General features: G+C 49.3%; 1 protein-coding gene across 1 annotated transcript in view; it reads left to right on the forward strand.

Moving 5' to 3' along the window:
• The window catches only part of GPD2 (glycerol-3-phosphate dehydrogenase 2), a 48,742-nt gene that overhangs the window by 19,179 nt on the left and 5,207 nt on the right, over positions 1 to 24,356 (forward strand). Inside the window, exons 5-13 of the mRNA XM_082284754.1 lie at positions 152 to 249; positions 1,199 to 1,362; positions 14,050 to 14,214; positions 15,613 to 15,757; positions 19,759 to 19,952; positions 22,197 to 22,331; positions 22,581 to 22,756; positions 23,235 to 23,366; positions 23,770 to 23,928. Coding sequence (XP_082140880.1) covers positions 152 to 249; positions 1,199 to 1,362; positions 14,050 to 14,214; positions 15,613 to 15,757; positions 19,759 to 19,952; positions 22,197 to 22,331; positions 22,581 to 22,756; positions 23,235 to 23,366; positions 23,770 to 23,928 — 1,368 coding nt within the window. The remainder of the gene's footprint in view (positions 1 to 151; positions 250 to 1,198; positions 1,363 to 14,049; positions 14,215 to 15,612; positions 15,758 to 19,758; positions 19,953 to 22,196; positions 22,332 to 22,580; positions 22,757 to 23,234; positions 23,367 to 23,769; positions 23,929 to 24,356) is intronic.

Here is a 24,356-nt window from a genome sequence, read left to right on the forward strand (position 1 = left end):
GTGTTCTGCAGTACAGGAGGGTGAGGGAGGCTCTGGAGGAGGGTGGATGGTGTGGGACTGACCATGGCTGGTGTTCTGCAGTACAGGAGGGTGAGGGAGGCTCTGGAGGAGGGTGGATGGTGTGGGACTGACCATGGCTGGTGTTCTGCAGTACAGGATGGTGAAGGAGGCTCTGGAGGAGCGTGCACACCTGCTGCAGAGCGCGCCCCACCTCTCGGCCCCACTGCCCATCATGCTCCCCATCTACAAGTAAGCTCTGCTGTGCTTTCTCTCCTTTCACTTGGCTTCTCACAAGCAAGTCCTGGCCTGGGAGAGATTTCTTAAAGCTGTCCCAGGCTCTGTCCTCTGGCAGTGGGGGGAAGCTGCTGGGCTGCAGAAGCACAAAGTTCTCTTGTGCCTCAGCCAGCAGTCGCTGCTTTGGGGGGCACACCCTGGGGTGCAGCTCTTCAATGCCCTCCCAGCACCCAAACTGGAAAGAGCTCTCATTCCCAGGATGTATTTGCTATTCTTTCAGTGCACCCTTGTCCTCAACACACGCCCTCCCAGTGTTCCCAGCAAGGTGCTGTTCTGTCCATACGAGCACAGGGCAGTTGGGTACGGGCAGAACAGGTTCCTCCTCCTCTGAGGAAGGCACTCAGTGCTTTGGGTTAGGTTTTCAGTCTGTAAGAGCAATTACTCACTGGAACAAGCTGCTTAGAGCAGGGAGGTTTTGCAGAAGGAACTTAATTTTATTGTGACCATTCCTGTCTTTATTATTCCTGTCTTAGTGGGAGGGGCTTGTGAGGGCTGGAGCTTGTGTAGGTCAGTGGTTGCCTGCGTTTATCATGGTCCTGTTTGTGCAGGAGGCCTTAGACAGTGCCTTGGGAGAGTGCTCTCAGCTTGCACACGCAGCTTCAGTAGCTCACACAGAGACACAAAAGCCCTGTTTAGATCCTGATTCTAGAGCAAATAAAGCCTTGAATCTGCTTGACTCACTGCAGGGAGTAGCTCAGCTGAAAACAGTAGCAAACAACACCTAAGTCTGGAGTATTTACATTGTCTTGTTACCATGAGCTTGTGTGCTGTCCAAGGTAAAACTGCTGTAAGAACATTCTGTGTTCCTCACCGTGTTCTGTATTACAATGACAGCACGTGCATGCACTTCTGAATGCTTCATTTGTATTTTTTTTTCCCCTCCATGGTACTTCTTTCCCCTCAGGTGGTGGCAGCTGCCGTACTACTGGGTTGGGATAAAGCTGTATGACCTGGTGGCAGGCAGCCAGTGCCTGAAGAGCAGCTATGTCCTCACCAAGTCCCGGGCCCTGGAGCTGTTCCCCATGCTGCGCAAGGACAAGCTGGTCGGAGCCATTGTCTACTACGACGGTGCGTTGTCTCTCTGCCTGTTCCGTGTCCACGTGGTTTGGGTTTGGGGTTAAAATGATGCCATAAAGATTTTTTGCCTTTTCTTTTATACCCCTGTTACACCTTTTTACAACTTCTGTATTCTCAGTGCTTTTTGCCTACATTCTTGGACTTGTTTGTCAAGCTGAGAGACTCAACATCTCAGAAGCTTCGTAGCTGGGGATCAGTGTGCCCCAGAGCCCAAGGTCCTCTCCAGAACATATTCTGTAAACTGAGATAGAACCATCCAGGGAAGGTTCCCTGGGGAGAGGGGCTCACTTGAGCCTCTCACTGGGGAATCTTTGATAGATCTGCTAATTAGTAACATCTCTAATGTGATACCAGATCTTTTGGGGATAGACTGGGCAGGGTGCATTTTGGTGCATATGACCTGGACATGTGCACCTAAGGATCCTTAAAATAAATACCAAGGTAAAATCCCTTTTTCCCTTCTAACCATGTCTGACTCTTGATTTTAAGACCGGGAAAAGGCATCAAAAACACAAGTGTGAGGCTGGAGATTGTACACTGGGGGTCTCTACAGGAAAGAATAGCTTGTAGGATTCAACTTGCCTCTTAAGCATTGATTTGGGAGATAAATAACATTTTCATGACAGCAACTTACTGGATGTAGGAGCAAATACAGTAGTTTTCTTGGCTAGTGGGTGCAGAGCTGTGTGGAAATGTTCTGGTGGAGATGTGGTTTCTGACCTTTTGGCAGCAGAAAGGTCTTCACACAAGGTGGATTATAAAGGGAATTCTTTTCCCTCTGTGGAACTGCATTTACACAATTCATCAGCTCATCAAAGGGGTTCTGGACTGGGAAGGACTCTGGAAACACACTGGGCTTCAATGGGGTTTATGGGGCTTCTGGCTAAAGCTTGTGTTGGTAATTGCAGGTGTCTCAGAGCACAGCAGCGTGAAAAAACAATTAAAAATTCATATATATGTGTTGGAATATGTATATGCAGGTTCTTGTTTGGGACTAGGATGGGATTTAAAGGATTCACTTGGTTTTTACTTGATTTTACTACTGATGGAGGCTGCATCTTATCTTATTTTTAAGATCTAGAGAAAAAAAGAGGTTATTTAGGAAAATTTGTGCTGGGATTATGTGGTGGTTTTTGTACCCAGTACCAGGACCTGCTGTAGACAGCATACAGAGAAGGAATTCAGATTTATTTTTTCCATATCCTGAGCTATTCCTTGGCTTGTTTTAAGGGATCCCAGGAGCCTGCCAGAAGAACGAAGTGGTTCTCTTAAATGTAATTACACTTCTCATAAGAGCACTATAGCTTGAAATCTATTTATAATCTAGTGAAGTTTTTTCTGATTAAATAAATAATTTGGCTGTATCGTGGCTATTTACTACTCCAGCATTCCGAAGATACACCTTTCAGGATAGCCTGAAAATTGGTCTTCATGTTTCTTACATGAATAATTATTTTAAATAGTGTTGTAAATCTAAAGATTCAGCACCAAGAGGCCACGTGGGCTTTGATGGCAAACACAGGCAGGGCTCTGAGTGTCTGAGAGATGTCTCTGGAGGTTTTGGTGCCATCCCAACAGAGGGAAACAAACACACACTGAATATTGGAAAGGAAGAGTAAAATAGGGGGGGAAAAAAGGGAAAAAAAATCTATGTCTTGCCTTATTTTGCTTTCTTTATAAGATACAGCTTAGTTATCCTCATTTTTAGGCAGAATGTAGAGAAACGGTGTTTGGAATTAAAATTAAAAAAGCTCTCCAAGCTCCACCGAACCTCAGTTTCCCTGAAGAATGAAGTGGGTTTGAGGGACTCAAGGATGGAATTTGTGAGTTGATAATACACATCTGAGTGTTTTGAGGCTGCTCCTAGTGCAGAATAAAGACTGTCCAACTCCAGTGTTAAATCAGTTGGTAACAGGCCGTGTTTCAGCTCAGTGTTGTCTGAGGTGCCTCCTCTGTGGGGTGGCCTGTGGGGCAGGTGGGCTCCCGTGGGGCTGTAGCACATGAACTGTTTTGTCCTGAGCAATTAACCCGTGTTCTGGCCACAGGAAATGGGGTTTAAGTCATAACATTTCAGCAAGCTCCCTTCAGGTCATGTAAATTATTATACTTGAATTTTAATGATGTACTGTCACACCCTAAATCCAGAGGAACGGAGCACAAAGGGAAAGGAAATGGAACTGAAAGTAGAGGAGGGGGTCATAAGATGGAATTAAACTCATTTTAGCCTTTCAGAAGGATTAGTCATAAAACAGAGTATTAAAAAATGGCAAAGAAAAATACAAATCTTAAGGTAGGTGATATCCTTCCCTTCTCTGTCCATCCCTTCTGTCTCCCCTAAAGAACGAATGGATAAACTGGCCTTTTAAGGATGGAGTGCCTTAACTGTAAGTGCAGTTAAATGCAGGTTTATCCCGTTTCCTTGCTTTCCTTTATTCCTTGTCCCTGTAATTGTTGATAACAGAGCTGTTAATGATCACAGATGTCCATCCCCGCCACCAAAGGGAAGAGGTAAAACCGTTCCACGTCTAAGTTAATTTTTTGTGCGCTAAAGCCGTGCCCAGCGGTGCCCCGGTGGTGGCCGTGCCCCTTTGCAGGGCAGCCCGGGGCCGCTCTTTGTGCGGCCGTGAGCGCTGCCGGCGGCACGTCCAGCCATCCATAATTCATGAGGACGTTGTGTTCCCAACCGGCGCCGGGGTCGTCTTCATTACATTCTTTAAATTGTTTATACAGGCACAAAAAAATGGTACATTATAAATGTTGGAAGTACCAGCAAGAGCAAATCACAGCCTTGTCCAGAGGCTATTCTTGCTCTGCCTGAGCATCGGGAAGCCAAAGCATATGTTGGATGTTAGCCGGGGTGTACACAACGTGTCCTATTTATTCAAGGTTTGCTTTGAAGCCACAACTTACAAGTTTGTTTCTTAGGGGGACATGTCAGACTGCATTTAGCATTTGTTGGTATTAGGATACTCCTGAATAGCAAAAAGGCAACATTTTGGGGGGAGAAGGCGGCTGCTATCTGAGCAGGGATCTGTCAGATCCACTTAGGGGCTCGGGGAGAACTGGAGAGGAGGCACAGGGAGAGGCTGGGCTGAGCTCAGGATCTCAGGCAGGATTGTTCTAAAGCACTTTAAATGGAAGAATTAATCTCCATTTAAATTATATAGAGTTCATTATGGTAAGAACTAGGAAAACCATTAAAGCAGGGATCCAGCTGGCCAGAGTGTGTCAATGTAAAGTGTTCAGCAATTCCAAGTGGCACGGTTCTCTTTAAGATACATTATTTTTCTGTCTCTAGATGCTTGCAGGCTTTTTTAACATATTTTGCCTTGCAAGATGAGCCCTTAGATGTGTAAGGAAAATCTGTGTTCTGGAATCAGTCCTGAATTTAAGGTTTTAGAACTCTGCTGACCATGCTGTCTGAATTGCTGTTATTTCCTGAAAGAAGGAATTAACATATGCTGTGTCTGGGACTCTCCTGCCACATCAAGGTATTGGATTGTTTAATGTCTTGTTCTGCAAATCTCCAGTATGTTTATTGCAATGGAAGTAGTTGGTTTTTTGCTTTTTGCATTCTCAGTAGTTTTGCATACATGCTCTGCTGAAATATTTTAATGTGGAGGTTATTTAAAAGTAGAAAAAGCCTTGGCAGAGGATTTCGCTTTCCCTGTTTACAGCAAACCCCCTGAGAAATCCTTCCCAGGCACACGTGCACACACAGACACACACACAAAAATCAATGCAAAAGAGTAGGGCATTCATTAAGCTGTCAAAAACAGAATAAATGCTTTTTTTTATTTGGGCTCTTGTAGCTATTTTTCCTAGGATTTGAGTGTGTCCTGAATTATGAAATGTTATGGCTTTATAATTCATGTTTGACAAATGGATATTTGGAGATGTTGAGCTGTAATAGGGGTATTACAGACAGCTCTGTGGCTGTTTTTCCTTCCCTGGGTATAAAAACTCTGATGGTTTGTCACTGGAAAGACTTTCCATAGGTGATTTTAAATACACAGCTTCTCATATTCCTCGGTGTTTCCGGCCTGAGGCTGGGGGGTGAGAGAAGCCTTGCAGGCACGCTCGCCATGGGTATGGCTGGGACACGCTCTGTGTGCTCCCTACCCGTGCTGTTCCCGTGCCGTGTGTCCCGTGTTCTGCGTAACAGAGCTGCCCAGGAAGCGGGGACTGGAAAGGGTGATGCTGGTGGGATGCAGGCACAGTGAGCCCGGGGCTGAGCCCCCAGCAGTGGAGCAGTCTCCTGCTGGTGCTGGCACGAGCAGTGTGGGGATCCGCAGCAGCCGGGGCTGCCCGGGTCCCTGGCACAGTCCGTGCGGCTCCGCTCGCTCGAGTCCCGCCGTGCCTTGCCCGTCAGAGCGCTTTTATCATTTTCAGAAGGGATAAAATCAATGGCCTGAACCAGCTGCATCTTTAACCCAGTTTTGCCTCTGTCAGAGGTGCGGGCTCAGCCACGTCGCTGCAGGAGCAGCCCTTTGCTCCCGACAGAAGGGCCGCGCATCCGCGCGCTGCCGCAGGCGCCCTTCCCAAAAGCACGCGGATGATAACTGCATCTCTGCTGTACCTGTAACAATTTAATCGTGTGAGTCAGCCCAGTCAAGCATCCCCAGCTCATGACTGGGAGACATGAAATTCATTGTCATTATTGTCCCTGTCATTTTGGATCATTATATCCTGCTGCAGAATTTTCCTCACTCCAGTGCTTTCTTACCTCCAGGAAGCTGGGATTATGGCTGAGGTTGGGGTGGGGGCAGGACTGTGAACTACATTTACCTCAGGGGAGCCACAGATTAAATTGGCTTTGCTTTCTGACTTGCCAGATTCGTCTGTTTGTACGCTCTGGGTTTAAGGTTGGAAATGATGAATATTCCAGTGAATTCGGGGCCTCTCTCTTTTCTTTTTTTTAATGCTTGTATAAGCAAAGGATGGGGTTTGTGTCCCTTAAGAAGTGAATGGGGAATAATTCTTCAGATTGTGTTACCAAAAAGATTTAAGATTATTCCTGAACAAAATGACATTATTTGTTCATTGTGGCACAAACATCTGAGTGGTCCCGGTGTGCTGTGGCTTTCAGGGGAAAGGATGGAGCTCTGCTGTGATCCAGGGGTGTGTTCCATGGGAGCTGCAGTGGCTCACTGGGTAACAGGTGCACTGCTCCCAGGGAACAAGAGACAGGAGGAGAGGAAACAGCCTCAAGATGTGCAGGGGAGGGCCAGAGTAGGTATTAGAAAAAACTTTTCACTGAAAGAGAGGTCAGGCATTGGAATAAGTTGTCTATGGACGCAGTGGAGTCCCCATCCCTGGAAGTGTTCAAGAGGCATCTGGATGTGGCACTTGGGACGTGGTTATGGGGAGGTTATGGTGGTGCTGGGTTGGCAGGTGGGCTGGGTGATCTGAAGGTCTCTTCCAACCTTGATCCTGTGGGTTCTGTGATCTGTGGGAGCAGTGCTGCCTCTCTCCACTCTGGCATGGCACTCTGTCCCTCCAGGCACTCCATCGTTCCCAGGCAGGGCTCTCCTGGATGGCACGGCAGCAGCTGGCCAAGCACAGTGCACAGTGGCTGATAAACCCATCACTGCTTTGTTTAGAGTTAAAAACCAGCACAGTTGGCCCCGGTGGGAGCTGACCCCGTGGGGTTTTTCCCCCTGGAGGCCGCTGGGGCCGCAGGAAGCTGTGGTGCCATGGGCACGGCCCTGCCTGGCGCGGTGGCACGGCCGCAGCAGCCCCGCCGTGACGGCTGTGCACGGTGACATTTTAGCGCCGTTTCCATAAACTGACAGTGACAATGTTTAGTTTCATTTTAACACGGTGCTTTTCCTGCCACTGACACGCCAGTCGCAGTGTAGTGACAAGTTGAAGGCTGATACAAAAGAAGTGGGAAACAACGTAATTATAAAGCAGTCACACAGAGCCAGAATTCCAAATTTTGTCTGTCACTGGATGTGGTGGATATTGTGGCTTATTTTTGCTTTCTGGGATCTTAGTTTCAGTAGGAGTTTTAGCTCCTGTGCTGTAACTTGGCAGCAGACTCGATCAGATAGACATTTGCAGGATATTGGGATTTCTTCTGTAAAAATATTTTATGGGTTTTCTGCCTCTTGCTTGTGATTCTGCTTTGTTTATAACTACAGAATTTGGAACAAATCATAGTAGAACAGGGCCATTGGTTTTAAATTGACACAGGGCAGAAGTAGATGGGAGATCAGGGGGAAATCCTTCCCTATGAGGGTGGGGAGGCCCTGGCACAGGGTGCCCAGAGAAGCTGTGGCTGCCCCTGGATCCCTGGAAGTGTCCAAGGCCAGGTTGGCTGGGATAGTGGAAGGTGCCCCTGGCAGGGGGGTGGAATGGGATGAGCTTGAAGCTCCCTTCCAACCCAAACCATTCTGTGATTCCAAGACTAGGGAGGTTTATCCTCATCATTATTATTATTACTGTGGTCTGAGGTGGTGCTAAATGGAGGAGGTCAGAAATTAAGGTGACTACTGCTGGTTTATTTAAACTGGATGTGTCAAATCTGAGTTTGAACCTGTTGGAATCAATTTACCTGAGAGAAGCCTTGAGGCTTCCCTTTCCATGAAAGTTCACACCTTAGGGCAGATGTTAAAGAGCTAAAGTGTGGGGTGTGTGGTTATTTCCAGGGCATGTTTAGTTGTCCACCATCCCTCCCACCTGCTTGGGCCTTACTTCAGCAGCACTGGTGGCCCAGGGCACAGCAGAGCTGGGGCTCTCCTGCACTGGGTGTGCTGTCACTGTGCTGCTGGGTGGGATAGAGCTGGTGGAGCCAAGTCAGAGCTCATCCCCCTGGAGCAGGACAGGAACAAGGACATGAGTGCTGTGTATCCTAGAAAGTCTGGGAGTTTGCAGCAAATTCTGCTTCAGTTTCATGTGATTCAGAGAGCTGGAGAGAGTTCAGGTCTGAGGGCATTGTACTGACTTGTGACTCACAAGTCAAAGGGGACATTTCCCCTGAACTCACCCTGCTTGTGTTTGGGGAGAACTTGTTGAGTTCTCTCTCAGAGAAGTCTGGAACGATTTTGAGTCACTCCAGCTGATTCATCGTGCCTAACTGGGATCTAACCCTTTCCATATGCACAACAGCTCCTGGGTTCCGCTTAATGCCTGTAATGAAACTGCTTGTGCCGTTAAGTACTTCTTTAAAATTACAGGAGAGGGACAGTCTTGGTGACTGAGTGAAGTGTAATTGTATATATCTAATGCACATGTATAATTATGTAATCACTCACCAGCCTTAAATTTGGTGAGGTTTGGGTAAGGTTTGTATGCACACAATGAGAAAACTTTGAACATGAGAGGATTTGGTTTCCTGTGCTGCTTTGTCGTGTGCCTGCAGTTATCTGGTGCAAAGCTGCAGTAAGGAATACACCTTTAGGTACAGAATTACACGTGCTTCAGCATAATTTCTACACTATCAGTGTTTTTGGGGAGCTCACTGGTATCATTAAAGGAATAACATACAGGTTATTTTGCAAGTATTTATTTTACTTTTATTCCCTCAGCTTTTTAGAAGAAACATAAAAAACCCAAATGCTCCTTATTTTTGTGGCTGCAGTAGGTAGGGATCTGGATGTGTGACTGTACTGAGGGCCTGGTTGTCTGATTCAGGCACTTGTTTTCAGGTGTTTTTCCTTTGCGAAGCAGCCTGGCAGGTGGTTCTGGGGGGGATTTTCTCTAGGATTGGTGCCCAGCTCCTTGCATGGCCGCCTTCAGCTCCGCGGCACTGACGGGCTGTGCCAAGTCAGGGACAGCTGTGAAGGGGGAATAGGAGAGAAGGGCTCTGTCTTTGCTGCAGGGACCAAGCTGTTCCTTACAGCTGGGAGTTTGCAAGCCCGGGTGTCACAGCTGTGCCGAAGCGTGTTGGGGGCAGTTGCTGCCACGCCTGCGTGCGTCCTGACGCGGTTCATCGTCATGCAGCAGGCACACCCTGACCAGGTGGGAGTTCTTGGCCCAGAAAGGCTGACATGAGCATTGAAAGCATTCCAGCTTCTTAAAAAAATACAACTGCAGTCACTGGGTGCTGTTTGTCTGAGCTGAAGAGAGTTGCAGAGGAGAAATCAGGAACTGGAACAACGTGGGCTAGTGGAAGGTGTCCCTGCCCAAGGCAGGGGCTGGCACCAGGTGAGCTTCAAGGTCCCTCTCATCCCATGCCATTCTGGGGCTCTGTGATTCTGTGAATTGGTGTAACAGGTGTAGTTGTCAGAGTGACACAGGACAGAACATACCAGAACTGGCAGAGTGCCTCATTAACGCTCTGGTTTTCACACAACGCTCCTGAATCAGTCCCAAACAAATCTCTCCGGTCTGTGGGCTTTGTTACCACTCCCTGCTGGCTGGGGCTCAGCTCTGATAAAAATAAAATTGAACGTACACTGTGTGCACTCTGGGGGAGGATCCTGTGAGTGCCAACGGAAACATTGTCTGTTCAGATGTGAAGAAATACAGCATTTGCTACTAAGGAGTGAAAATAGAATTTTCCCAAATTACACAAAAAGAAGAAATTATAAACCAAATGGCATCACTCTTGGGCTTAGCGTGATGTGGGATAGACTTACTCAAACTATCTTTGCACACTAAATGTCCTCAGCAGTGTGGTTTCTAGGATTGAGGGGTTTTTTTAGAGGGTTCAGTGTTAATTTGATGAAAGCACTTAGGCCAGTGTTTTGGGAAAAGCTGGGTTGACTGCCCTTAATAAAAATGAAAGTGTTCTTTGTTGTCACCATATTACAGCAGGTGAGGACAACAAATAAGGGGAGGGATGATTCTTTCAGTTTTCCTCTCTAGAAAGAGCATCCTCCTGTTTTGAAGAGGCTCTACACAAGGGGTTGCAAAGAGAACTCAGCATGTTCCACCAGTTGGCTCTGGGAGGCCTCTCCCGAGGTGCTGAGCTGTGACTGCCTTCTGTGGGGATGCTGCAGGTGACAACTGGCATCATGCAAGGGGCGAGTGCTCTCAAACCCAGCCCTGGAGCAGCAGAGTCCTCTCCAGGTGGGGCGTTGGTGCACACCTGTTCTTGGGGAATGTCATGGTTACCATTTCCCTATGTTGCCTACACTTAGGAGATTTAGGAGATCTCCAGGAGCATACTCACCTATGGAGAAGGATGCCAAATTAAGTTGGTTTAGCCACTGTTGTTAGAAAATAACTTTTTGGCTGAAGTATTTGGAAGACCCCAAAGTATCACCGAGGGGTCACCTCTGGTAGCAAGGGGGGGGGATCGTTGTTTTGTTTGCTTGCAGCCCCAGGGGCTACTGTACAGGACAAGGACACAGAGCTGGCTCTGGTGGGTAATCCAGGGCCTCCCCTGGAAGCTCGGGGTTCCCTTGCCCTTGATCACACACCTCGGGTTTCTGGGAGTGGAATCACTGAACAGGCATCTTGGGAACACACAATGGTGCTCGTGTTGAGAGAGCTTTACATGTCTGGGCTGGAGGAGCTTAAGCTTGGAGGTGCTTTTCTCTTGTGCCTGGGGCATCTCTGTGTCTGGGGAGAATGGCATTTGATTGCAAGGTCAGAAAGGTTGAGATGCAAAACCTTTGCTTTGCTTTATCCTTCCCTTTCTCTCTAGAGTGTTAAGGATCATCATTGTGGTCTGGAGCTCCTTCCCAAGGGGCAGCTCTGACTCTCTGCTCTCTGTGACCAGTGACAGGACCAACAGCTGGAGCTGTGTCAGGAGGGGTTTAGGCTGGATATCAGGAAAAGGTGCTTCCCCTTTGGGTGAGGGGTGGTGAGGCACTGGACAGGCTCCCCAGGCTGCCAGAGCTCCAGGAGCGTTTGGACAACACTCACAGGGACAGGGTGGGATTGTTGCAGTGTCTGTGCAGGGCCAGGGGTTGGACTGGATGGTCCCTGTGCGCCCCTCCCAGTTCAGAATATTCTGATTCTCTGTTCGAGTGCAGGATTTTAATGTAATTATCTAGGGGAGAACACACACATGCCAGTTGGCAGGCCTTAAAAAAAAAAAAAAAAAGGCAAAACCCAGCTGTTCCTGGGTATAAAACCACTATCCTGTGACCCCATCTCTCCTAAACTGTTGCACTGTTGTTCTCCACAGATGATAAATTCCCAGGGTGGGAAGTCAGTCTTTACTTCTTTCAAATCCAGACCTCTCCAGATCTCTGCTGTTTATGCCATGAAATACTCAAGGACTCCGCACTGTAGGTCACATCAATCTGAAGCCAGTGGGTTTTTCTACCAGTGTAGTTAATCAGGAACTGGTTATTTCCCAGTCCTCTGCCTGCAAATGCATTCCATGGGCACTCAGTTGCTGTTGGACTGCTGAGGAGTGAGTAATAGCATGGGGGTTCCTGCGTCAGAATAACGATGAGGGGAAAATGGATGAGAGGTTCAGAGAAAGCAGGAAAATGTTGTTTTGAACACAGTGGTTCAAATCCTGGAGTGTGCTGAGTGTCCTGAGCTCACTCTGACTTTAGGAGCATTGGGGGCTTAACAAAACGCCGAGCAGCCTTTGGATTTGGGGCTTGCTAAACAATTGGAAGTTTGGTTTTATAGAAATTACCCATTTCCACATTATTTATTCTGCTGATTGGCTTCTCCGGATTGCTTTTGCTCTGGTCAAATAAGTGACAAATCTGGGAAGAGGCAAACTTGCCAAATTTAAACAGTCAAGAGTTCCATAGACCAAAGCTAATATTGGCTGACGTGGGGTCGTGCTGCCGTGTGATGAATCCCCACACCAGGGCAGCCACAGGAGAGTGGGGTTTGTGTCGGTGCCACCTGGGGCACTGCTGGCAGGAGCAGACTGCGGGGGGGTCTGAACCCCCTGGCCCCAGGGTCCTGCTAAGGAGGGAACAAATCCCCCTTGTGCCGATGGCACAGCAGGGTTTGGGTTTTGGTGGCCGCTCTCTGAGGGGGTGCTGCTGCGTGGCCTGGGGCAGCTGAGTCCTGCGGTGCTGTGGGTCAGGCTGGCCCCAATTCCAACACCAGGATAAAGGGGGTATCTCCAGAGTAATGAGAGCCCTTGGCTTCAGGCTAGAGGAGCGTTTCCTGGATTACAGAATCACTGAAGCATTTATGTTGGAAAAGCCCTCCAAGAGCATCCAGCCTAAGCTGTGCTCTCACCTCATCAACCAGCCCAGAACACTGAGTGCCCGTCCAGTTGTTCCTTGAACACTGGGTTCCTTTGGAATTCCTGCTGTTATGTGGGAGCAGCTGCTGTACCACAGCATGGCGCTGTCCTTTGTCCCTTTTTCGCCCAGTGCTCCCTCTCCACACGAGCTGTACCTTCTCTCAACCCTGCCTGAAACTGGGAAGGTTTGAGGTGAACCTCGTAAGGTCATTTATCCCTCCCTGCCACAGCAGCAGCAGCAGTGCCCATGCATTTACTGAATGCTTTGCCTGCCAGCTCTGACCGATGGTTGTTCCCTCTCGTGCATCTCGTGTGATGGAGCATCCCCAACTTTTCCTGACATCTTGCTCAGTTGTTTTGCCGTTCTTCAGTTGTTGCAGCTGATTCCGGGCATTGTTTGCTGAGTGGAATTGGAGTTACTGTTTGTTTCTTCATCGGTGCTTTATCATGCTGCCGTTTCTGTACACTTTGTGTAACTTTTTTTTCTCACAGCTGAAGACGGATTGCACTGCACAGCCTGGGCTGGGTTGGAATGAGGGGTTTGGGGAGGGGAGGTGGTGCCTGCGAGGCCATTGATCCCATCTTTATAACTTTGCCCTTTTAGCTGGGAACAGATGATTTGCGCAGGGGTTGGAGATCTGCGCAGGCAGAATCCGAAGGACCAAACTTTACATAAACCATTTATACTAAATGTTGGGAATGCTGGCAACATAAATCACCTACAGTATCTATTACAAATTTATCACTTTATCAGTATCATCTGTGATAGGAGTGGTCCAAACAGGTGGGGAAGCGAACCATACCTCAGGAAGTTTAGCCTGCTTGGAAATTAATTATTCAGGACACACAGAGCCTGGCCCCTTCAATGTATAGTAATTCTTTCCAGCCAGCATCCAGGCCTCCAACTTCAGTGCAATAATAAATAGGAAAAGTCTCAGGTGAAGCCAGTATTTCAGAGTAATTAATCATCTTCCCCTCACGGTCCCTCCACCTCTCTCTTGGTTTTCTTTAACGAGGGAATTTCAGTAATAAATCTTTAATGATACATGTTAAGAATCCTTCATTAATTCTTGTCCACTTATTTCTCTTTTTTGGGTGCTTTTATGTTGTATGTTGAGAAGTTCAAAGGGATATACAAAAAACCCCTCCGTTAAATTTGGCACAGCCTCTAAAGGGATGTTTTGGACGTCGAGTGTCGCATGTTCACTCGGTAATCGGACTTGTTGGTTAATACCAGTTGGATTGTCCAAATCCTGGACACAGGGACCGAGTTACCGCAGGATTACAAAGGAAAAGGGAGAGATGGTTTTTCTGCCGCCCGGTCCGGGGCAGCGGTGCAGCCCCTCAGCGTGGGGCTCGGTGCGGGGCAGGCAGAGGCCCGTGGGGCGCGGCCGGACGCGGCGCTGCCCACGCGGCCCCGGCCCTGTGCGCGTGCAAAGGCCGGCAGCGAGCAGCCGTCAGCGCTATGCGATGTGACAGGGACAGCCGTGACAGATCCCTTCTGACACGCTTCCGTAGCGCCGGCCGTGGCTGCGGGTGACGGGTGTCCTTCCCTGCAGGACAGCACAACGACGCGCGGATGAACCTGGCCATCGCCCTGACCGCCGCCCGCTACGGCGCTGCCACCGCCAATTACGCCGAGGTGCGGCACCTGCTCAAGACCACGGACACGGGCAGCGGGCGGCAGCGCGTCTGCGGGGTGCGCTGCAGGGACGTGCTCACGGGTGAGTGGGGTCTGTGGGGTGCGCTGCAGGGACGTGCTCACGGGTGAGTGGGGTCTGTGGGGTCTGCGGGGTGCGCTGCAGGGATGTGCTCACAGGTGAGTGGGATGTGTGGGGTGCGCTGCAGGGATGTGCTCACAGGTGAGTGGGATGTGTGGGGTGCGCTGCAGGGACGTGCTCACAGGTGAGTGGGATGTGTGGGGTGCACTGTAGGGATGTGCTCACGGGTGAGTGGGGTCTGTGGGGTGCGCTGCAGGGACGTGCTCACAGGTGAGTGGGATGTGTGGGGTGCGCTGCAGGGACGTGCTCACAGGTGAGTGGGATGTGTGGGGTGCGCTGCAGGGACATGCTCACGGGTGAGTGGGGTCTGCGGGGTCTGCAGGGTGCGCTGCAGGGACGTGCTCATGGGTGAGTGGGGTCTGCAGGGTGCGCTGCAGGGGCGTGCTCACGGGTGAGTGGGATGTATGGGGTGCACTGCAGGGATGTGCTCACAGGTGAGTGGGATGTATGGGGTGCACTGCAGGGATGTGCTCACAGGTGAGTGGGATGTGTGGGGTGCGCTGCAGGGACGTGCTCACAGGTGAGTGGGATGTGTGGGGTGCGCTGCAGGGATGTGCTCACAGGTGAGTGGGATGTGTGGGGTGCACTGCAGGGATGTGCTCACAGGTGAGTGGGATGTATGGGGTGCACTGCAGGGATGTGCTCACAGGTGAGTGGGATGTGTGGGGTGCGCTGCAGGGATGTGCTCACAGGTGAGTGGGATGTGTGGGGTGCGCTGCAGGGATGTGCTCACAGGTGAGTGGGATGTATGGGGTGCGCTGCAGGGATGTGCTCACGGGTGAGTGGGGACAGCAGCACCCTGGGATAAGGCGGGAGGGAGGAGCAGGGCCGCTGCCGTCTGCGAACAGCCCTGAACAGGCACAGGAGCCATCTTCCCGGGCCGTGCCATTAGTGTCACTCAGCTTCCACTTGTGTCACATTTCTCACTCAAACCCCAGTGTTTTGGCAGGCCAGACTGAGCTTTCCACCCCAGCCCTTCTGTCAAGCAAAGACGACATTGTAGAAGGCTGCATGCTGTACAGTAGTAATCCCATTTACCGAGTCTGTGGGCTGAGACTGAAATCTCTCTTCTTGAGAGGCAGATTTCAGCTGAGCAACTTCCACCCCGCCTGCCTCTCTTCTGCCCTTACAAATAAGCTGGAATTCCACTCCAAAACATTTTCTCTCAAATCTGGTGTTGGGTGAACACATAGTTAATTTTTAGAACCCATCCCAGCTGTTGTGTTCAAACACGCGGGGTACACTTTACAGTAGGTTGAGTTCATAGAGGGATGAATAACAAAGAGCATCAATGAGCAGGAAACAAATGGTGTCTGTGATTGATACTGTTTTCTTTCACAGGGAAGGAATTTGATGTCAGAGCCAAGTGTGTTATCAATGCTACGGGACCTTTCACAGACTCGGTGCGCAAAATGGATGATCAGAAAGTGCCCAACATCTGTCAGCCCAGCGCAGGCGTGCACATCGTGATGCCTGGTTATTACAGGTAAGGCACGGGAGCCTGCTGCGTGTGTAGCACCATTTGTAATCTCTGCTGCTGCTGAATCAATCAGCCGGGAGATGCACCGGGGGCTTTACAGCAGTTCAGAGTGCACAGTTTGATTCTGATTTTCATTTGCGTTTTTTAAAGAGGATCCTGGCGCTGTGCCGGTGAGAAGACCAATTTCATCTATTCAGAACAGGCTGAAGCCATGTAGTTTTTAGTTAGAGCTCCCCAAGGCAGGACTCCTGCTGAAGCAGAAGGCGTTTAGGCAGCGTGTCCCCAGGCTTGTGAAAGCACCTGTTTCAGTGATGCCTTTGAGCTCAGTGTGCTGCTGCTTGGTCACCCCCTCAGGAAAGCCTGTAAAACCTTCCAGAGAGGTTGCACCTCTGTACAGAATCTCCTGTCCTGTTAAATCATGGAATCACAGAGTGGTCTGGGTTGGAAGGGGCTTTAAAGATCATCTCGTTCCACCGCCTGCCTTTACATATGAAACTCCCTGTGCAGTGACTCTGCCGTGATGTGGCTCTGCTCAGAGAAAACAGGAGTGCAGAAGCACAGAATAAGTGATAGGATGGGCAGTATAATCAGTAATAATAATTACTGTCACAGGCAGTAGAAGTAGCTCAGAGTAACACAACCACATTTGCTGTGGCCTCAAGCCAACCCACCCACCCGTGGGGTTTTGGTGGACAGGACGTGCCCCTCCTTGTTCCAGGAGAGGTTCCTGTGGCACTCTGCTCTCTGCAGTCTCCTGCTCCTTTCCCTGTTTGCTGTGCAAAGCCAAATCCCCTTCTCCCGAGCCAGCCTTGTCAGTCGGAACTCAAATATTACCTTTGGTTCCTGAAGTCATTAGCATCCTAATGGAAATTCCCCTTTATGGACTTAGCCCAGTTGTGTTGATACAGTGCCCTTGCAGTAATGCCTTCCACAGCCCCGCTCAGAATGGGAATTCAGCCTTCCCGTGCACCACGGGGTGTTTCTGCTGGAGCTGTCCCAACAGGACATGACCAGAGACTGTAAAATTGAGGCATTTTTGGCCTAGTGTAAAATCATCCTGCATTCTCTTCTGGTTTTTTTTTTTCTTCATTTTTCTATCTTTCTCCATGAAAAATTGTAAAATGACCTGATAACTGCTTTAAAGTACTAAAAATGTGGAGAAATAGGCTGTTATCCCAGTTTCCTCATATGCCAGGAGAAGGATGTGTGTGATTAGCTTTACGGCCCTACACAAAAACATGGAAAGCTTTAAAACCTGGACTCACTTGGTAAATTCAAAGTAGAACATGGCTGGATACGCTTGAGAGCTCTGATTTATTTATTCTGTAATAACCCAATAATTTTAATTGGAAATGTGAAGAATTCTTGTTCTCCATGTTCCCCGGTATGTCAGCATGTGGGCATTACTTTCCTTGGAAAATAGTATCTGCCCACACACTGCCTCCACAGCACAGCTGATAAGATAAAACTGCACTGAATTTCCTCGGAGTGGGATAGCTGAAAGCAGGGAACTGTCTGCTAAATAGAAAACACTCGTGGGATTTAATCTTGGTTGTATCAGGCCTTCCTTCTCCTGGTGCCAAGGAACACTGCTCAGCACAGGAAGGTTGGCATTTCACCGTGGCCACGTGTGCCGTGTGAATGTGTTACAGAATTTTGGCCCACAGTCGCACAAATGATATTTTTTTTTAACATCTAGAGGGTTTTAGTTATAAATATAGTCAAGATTTTGTAAAACTAATGTTAACCTAATGCATTCGCTCCCCATGGGTTTCTTACTCATTGATGTCCTTCATTAATAGTCCCAGAATTCCTCCCCTCATTAATTAGGCTTCCTGCCTGGAATGTGTCTGTGAAGGCAAGGCTTTCTCCTCTCCCTTCTGACCAATTTCAGATGTTTTCTCTCTTTCTGGAATTTTCCTCTCTGCTCTTCATTCCACATTCCAGGTAAACTTGCCTGTTGAACCTTACTTCTTCTCTATGGAAAGTCACTTTTTATCCTTCTTTAACTGCATTTGTGGTGCTTTGGTCAAATGCTTCTTCTGCTGGAGATCTTCCGTGGATCCAAGCCCTTCCATGGATCTCCCAGACCTTTTACCTCTACGTTTCTCTGTAGAGGCATTGCTTTATGCTTCATATTAGGGTTTCCGGTCCTGAATTTGCCCATTTTAGCCATCTTTAAAGAGAAGTCTCACCACGGCTGGCATGGCTCATACCGCCTTCTCCCATCCATGCTGGAATCGTAGGAATTCCTGCCTCATAAAACCGTGTTGTTTCAGAAGTATTCCTGGTGTGCAGCAGCATGACTCCAGAGGCCTCAGGAAGGCCAGTATTTGGGTGTTAAGATGCTTCTTTCTGATGCAAAACACCTTATTTTGCATTTGTTTGGGTGGCTCTTTAGTTATGTAAATAAGCTGGAACAAGCGTGGCAAAGGGCATGGAGAGAGAGCTTCCCAGGATAGCTGGTATCAGTGGTTCAGTAAATAATTGGCATATGGAAAACTGTTTCAGCTTTTCTCAGCACTTGCTGTGCAATCTAAAACACTTCAGAGGTGCTGTGGGGAAACTTAGTTGGAAGTCTTTGCTTGGTTCTCTTCCTTGTTTTTAACAGTTTTTATGAAATCACATTAAAAAAATTTCATACTTGGAAGAGAATGTCTATAAAGTTTCTGAATTCTGACGCTGTATATTAAACCTCTGATTTCCTCTGTCTCTAAATCAACAGCTTTTTCATTTTAAAAAGTAATCATTTGTCTGAGGTGATTTACCTTTCCCAAACCTGTGTTGACTTCCCCTATTAGATTGCACCTCTCCCACCGTATGCCTAAGCTGTCTATAAATATCAGCTAAAATGGGTCTAATATACATGCTAGCTATGAAATTCTCAACCTCTCTCCCAGCCTTGCCAGATATTGCCAACTTCCCTTCAGTAATCACTTAAGACTTCCTAAAAATGCAATACTCAGTGATTCAGCTTGAATAGGTAAATCCCACCCAAGCAGGTCTTTGCCTTCAGACACTGCCTTAGGAGTTGTGTCCATTGAATTATTCCCCTCTAAAGTCCACAACTGCCACCAAAATCTGCACCTCCTGCCCTCCTTCCATGTGCTCCCTGTATCTCAGGAGCAGGGGCACAGCCTGGAGAGCCCTAACCTGACTGCAGGTGTTTCCACAGGGGGTAAACCTTAAATGAAAATCAGCATCAGTCCTTTAAGTAGAAATGATTGAAAAAAGGAGCCGTTCAATGTTTTCCTACATAAAAGCTGTTTACTTGGAAGTGTTTATAAAAGTCTTTTGTTTTCTGAAATACAAGCAGAGCTTTTCAATAAGCCACGAGGCAGCAGTGGGTTTGTACCTGTGGATATCTTTCTTACATTACACCAGAGAAACCTGATACATGAATTAAAATCTCCTGTCCAAAGAACTACAGTTTTTTCATCCCTGTACTGAATCATTCCGTTGCAGCACTGGCAGAAGTAATGAAAAATGCCTGAGCAGCAGCATCTACTGAGCGTCTCTTTTTCCTCTTTTCCTCAAAGCACAGTTCTCATTCAGGGCCACAGAGCTGGAAGCACTCAGAGCACATTCCTTGGTCCAAATCCCTCGGGAGTCTGTGGGTGTTCCTTCCTGCCAAAGTGTCAGGTGGTGACAAACTCAGTCACTGGAAGTGTATTCCTTAAATGTCCTCATTTCTCTTCTTTTCTCTCCTTTTTCTCCCAGTCACTGCCCCTCACCCCTCCTGCTCCACCTTTACTGTGGAGGCAAATTGGAGGAATCACTGGGATTTTATGTCATAAAAACATCCAAGGGCCTTGTTTCCCCAAATTCCTGGGACATCTGTTTAAAGCCATGTCTTGGCCACACATGAAATCCATTATTTCTTCATTTATTGACTGCTTTACCTGAGAACAGCTGTTACCTGAGAACACCCTACTGGGGTGCAGGGACAGACCCCAGGTGCTGCCCACCCTGTTCCTGTTCTGAGCCAGGTCCCTCCTCTCTTTCAGCCCTGACAACATGGGGCTGCTGGACCCGGCCACCAGCGATGGCAGAGTGATCTTCTTCCTGCCCTGGGAGAAGATGACGATCGCAGGGACCACGGACAGCCCCACAGATGTCACCTCACACCCCATCCCCACCGAGGAGGACATCAACTTCATCCTGAGCGAAGTGCGCAACTACCTGGGCGCAGACGTGGAAGGTAACCCCGGGGGAATCCTGCCCTGGGCAGGGCTGGGGAGTCCAGGCGCCCCAGCCTGGGGAAACGCTGCTCCTGAGGTTCCTGTGTGCCTGACAGCTGTGGTTCTTGGGAAACCCGTGGGCTGAGGTGTCGGCAGGGGCTGTGCAGTGATGCTGCTCCACGTCATCGAGTCCAGCCATCAGCCAGCACCACCACCATGGTCACCACTAACCCATCTCCCCAAGTGCCACATCCACGTGTTTTGGGTACCTCCAGGGAGGGTGACTCCACCACTGCCCTGGGCAGTCATCTTTCCTCCAGAGTGAGGGCTTGGTTTATTTCAATTAATCTCTGAAAGCATTTGTACTGCTGCGTTTCTGCTGCAGCATTAAAATAAACCTGAAAAGCACTCAGGCAGGAACATTGTAATGTCCTTAGGTTTAGAAAAACCTGCTGTCTGGAGATGGGAAATGCTGGATCCCTTGTTTCCTGAAGTGCAGAATTGATGTCTGCATGTTGTATGAAGTTCTGAAAGAGTGCCCAGGGAAGGTCCTGTTGAGTGTCTGCAGCAGCAGTTGGTGTTGGAAGTGCAGGAGAGCAGGGAGGAAGGTGGGAATGTGATCAGGACAGAGATTAGATGGGATATTGGGAAGAAATCCTTCCCTGCGAGGGTGGGCAGGCCCTGGCACAGGGTGCCCAGAGCAGCTGGGGCTGCCCCTGGATCCCTGGCAGTGCCCAAGGCCAGGCTGGACATTGGGGCTGGAGCAGCCTGGGACAGTGGGAGGTGTCCCTGCCCACGGCAGGGCTGGGATGGGATGGGATGGGATAGGATGGGCTTTAAGGTCTGTCCCAAGCCAGGCCATTCTGTGACTTCCCACGTATTTTCCAGCAACACACTGGGAAGTGTTCAGTCCCTGTGGCTCAGCCCAGCTGGGCCCGTGCTGGTTTTCCTGTGCAATTACTGCTTATAGATGGCTGGAGCTGAAATAACAACGGCACTGCCCGTATCAACTCTCGACAGCCCTGCCTGTGCTGCCAGAGCCAGTGCCAGGGTTATCAACTTCCACAGGCTTGGACACCTTCCAGCTGCTTAATTACAGCGTCACGCGTGCTGCTTTCTGTAGTTTCATTAGTTTATAAACCTAGTACGGGATCTTGTGTCTGTGATTAACACTTCATTTTGGCAGGTTAAACACGCTGGCAGAGCACCATTGATTTCAGAAATCTATTCTGTGTTCTTTGGGGGATGTTTTTTACACCCTTTTAGTGATTTTTCAATTATCAGTTATTTGAAAGTTGTATTAAAAACATGTTCCAAAGACTTCAGTATAAAGCAAATTGGTAACTGCACTTAGGGGGAAGGCTGTGGATAAAGATGACTTGTCAAGAGGAAATCTTAAAAAAAAAAACCTACAAGCTAGAGGAAAAGCTTGGAAGTTATGAAAGGAAATGTTACACTCATGGAACAAACTTTATTTTGGTTTATAAAATGTAGTGTAAGGACTGTCCTGTAAGCACAAGCAGATAAGGAGAGGACTTGATGTTAGGGGGTGCTGGGTTTGGCAGGGTTTGGTCTTTGGGATTGGGATTTTTGTGAGCTGGTGGATGAGTTTGACAGCTGAACTCTCTTGGCTGATCCCCTCCCAGGATATCTCTGTTCTACTGGATTTTTAATGAGGATGAAAACAGACCTCTCTGTCTGACTTAGCTTTGGGCTGAAAATTATTGCTGATCCCAATTGGAGCAGTGCTGGTTTTGATTCAGCCTGGAGCAAAGGAGGCTCAGGGGGGCCCTTGTGGCTCTGCACAAGTCCCTGACAGGAGGGGGCAGCCGGGGGGGTCGGGCTCTGCTCGCAGGGAACAGGGACAGGAGGAGAGGGAACGGCCTCAGGCTGGGCCAGGGCAGGCTCATTGGGAAGAATTTCCCCATGGAAAGGGTGGTCAGGCTGGAGCTGCCCAAGGAGGCTTGGAGTGCCCATCCCTGGAGCTGTCTGGGGAACACCTGGAGGTGGCACTCAGTGCTCTGGGCTGGGGACAAAGTGGGGATCGGTGCAGGTTCGACTCCATGGGCTGGGAGGGCTTTTCCAGCCTCAGTGATTCTGTGATTCCACAGCCCAGCCCATCCCCTGACTCTGGGGGCTCTCCCCAGCTCTGGGGTTGCTCAGGGCTGAGCTGGGTGTGGAGCAGCCCTTGGCAGTGCCCGGAGGGTGGGAGCTGGGCACCCCTGGGCTCGAGGCAGGCCCTGCCTCAGTCTGGCTCTGCACAGTGAGAAGAGGCGATGTGCTGGCAGCCTGGAGTGGCATCCGGCCCCTGGTCACCAACCCCGACTCCAAGGACACCCAGTCCATATCCCGGAACCACGTCGTGACCGTCAGCGACAGCGGCCTCATCACCATTGCAGGTACTGGAGTTCTCTCAAACCATGGCTTTGCTGGGCTTCTCCAGGGTATTTCATGCAAAAATCTTGTTCCGTGGTAATTCTTCAGCTCCTATAACCAGAAACTGCTCTGTTAGTGGCAGCAGGACTGGCTTGGAGAAAGCCTGGCACCACTCATGTGATGTATAAAATATACAGATGTGTATAGAGTATGTAACAACTTCGTGTTCTGCCTGCTTTCCCCAAATAACAAGTGAACCTGTGCTCCCCCAGGTGGGAAGTGGACAACCTACCGTGCCATGGCACGGGACACCATCGATGCAGCCATCCAGGAGCACAACCTGAAGGCAGGCTCCTGTAAAACCATGGGGCTGCAGCTGGAGGGGGCTCAGGACTGGAGCCCCACGCTCTACATCAGACTGGTGCAAGACTACGGGCTGGAAAGCGAGGTGAGTCCTGGGTTCCCATGTTGGAGGGGTTTGGCTTTCCCCTAAATCAAACACCAGCATAACTTGGACAAAGGTCTGGTGAGCCCGATCAGAGCTTGTTGTCTGGCTGGGGCAGAGATAGTTCTAACAGAAATAAATTCTAGTAATTGTTCTTCATCTTCCCCTTTTTCCTTCCTCCTAATCTCGACTGTTTCCTGCTTAAAAACACTGACTTGCTGGAATCTGTCATCCCTGGAGCCCCCCACGAGCTGTGCATCAGCTGTGATCACGGCACAGCAGGAGAGCTGGGGTGTCAGTCCCAGTGGCACAGACACAGAGGGGCAGTGCTGGTCCAACCTCCCACAACACAGTTTCCCCCACACTGTCACAATCCAACACCCTTGGCAGCCTGTTTGTTACTGGGGATGAGGGAATGGTCAGGGAAAGTGTGTATTTGACGTGCTTTTAAAGGAGGCTGGATTTGTTTTCCTCTCCACAGGTGGCTCAGCACCTGGCTTCCACCTATGGGGACAAGGCTTTTGAGGTGGCCAAAATAGCCCAGGTGACAGGGAAGAGGTGGCCTATTGTTGGGAAACGTCTGGTGTCTGAATTTCCTTACATCGAAGCTGAGGTATGTTGGGAGAACCTTGTCACCTTCTGTGACTGTCCTTGGGGTGAGCAGGCTCTCCAGAGCAGGTCAGGGGCTCTGTGGAACATCTCCTTGAGCCCTTTCCTGTGGAGAGGCCAAGATTTTTTTCTGTGCCTGTTTCTCTCCTTCCCCGGAGCACACTTTATGTTTATGTATCGATATATACCCATATTAATATATTTATGTGTAATTAAATATTCACATAGTGTCTACTTTTTACTTCATATACAAACAAACATTCACTCCCAGGTGTACTCTGTAAAACGTTCCAAGGAAAAGGGAGCTTCCCCAGCCCTTTCCTTGGGGTCTGGGGTGCTAGGGGTGCTTTCTCCTGATTGCTGTCCCTGTCTGACCCGCGCTTCCCCTCCCCTCCGTGCCGCCCCAGGTCGTGTACGGGGTGAAGGAGTACGCGCGCACCGCCGTGGACATGATCTCCCGGCGCACCCGCCTGGCCTTCCTGAACGTGCAGGCTGCCGAGGAGGCCCTGCCCAGGATCGTGGACATCATGGCCAAGGAGCTCAACTGGTGTGAGCAGAAGAAGAAGGTACAAAGGGCCTTTTCCAGCTGAGGCTGGTTTGTTTTGCTTGAGGAGTTTCCATGTTAACGGTTCCAAGCCGGTTGAATAGAAAACCACAAGTGATGTTTTATTCCCGGGAGAATGAGTCACTTGGTGCATTTCATGCTGAAGACTTTATCAAATAGCTGTGAAGTGAGTTGGGATTGGCTGGGGAGGGTGGAGGGAAGGGAAAGATCTGTATCCTATTGCTCCCCAGCCTTAGAAATGAAAGCAGCCTTGGCATTGCTGTCCTGTTCCTGTCAGTTGTTCTGCTTTACTGACACTTTTCAGCAGCTCTGCCTCAGCAAAGGAGGCTCCTGTAACCTGTGTCACCCCATTCTGTCCACTGTGTCCTTTGAGGAGGGATGAGACTGAGATTGCACCAATCTCGAGCCTCAGTGAGTGTTTAAGGTCGT

The sequence above is a fragment of the Coloeus monedula genome (genome assembly GCF_965178545.1).
Source record: "Coloeus monedula genome assembly, chromosome: 7".
In the NCBI taxonomy this organism is placed as follows: domain Eukaryota; kingdom Metazoa; phylum Chordata; class Aves; order Passeriformes; family Corvidae; genus Coloeus; species Coloeus monedula.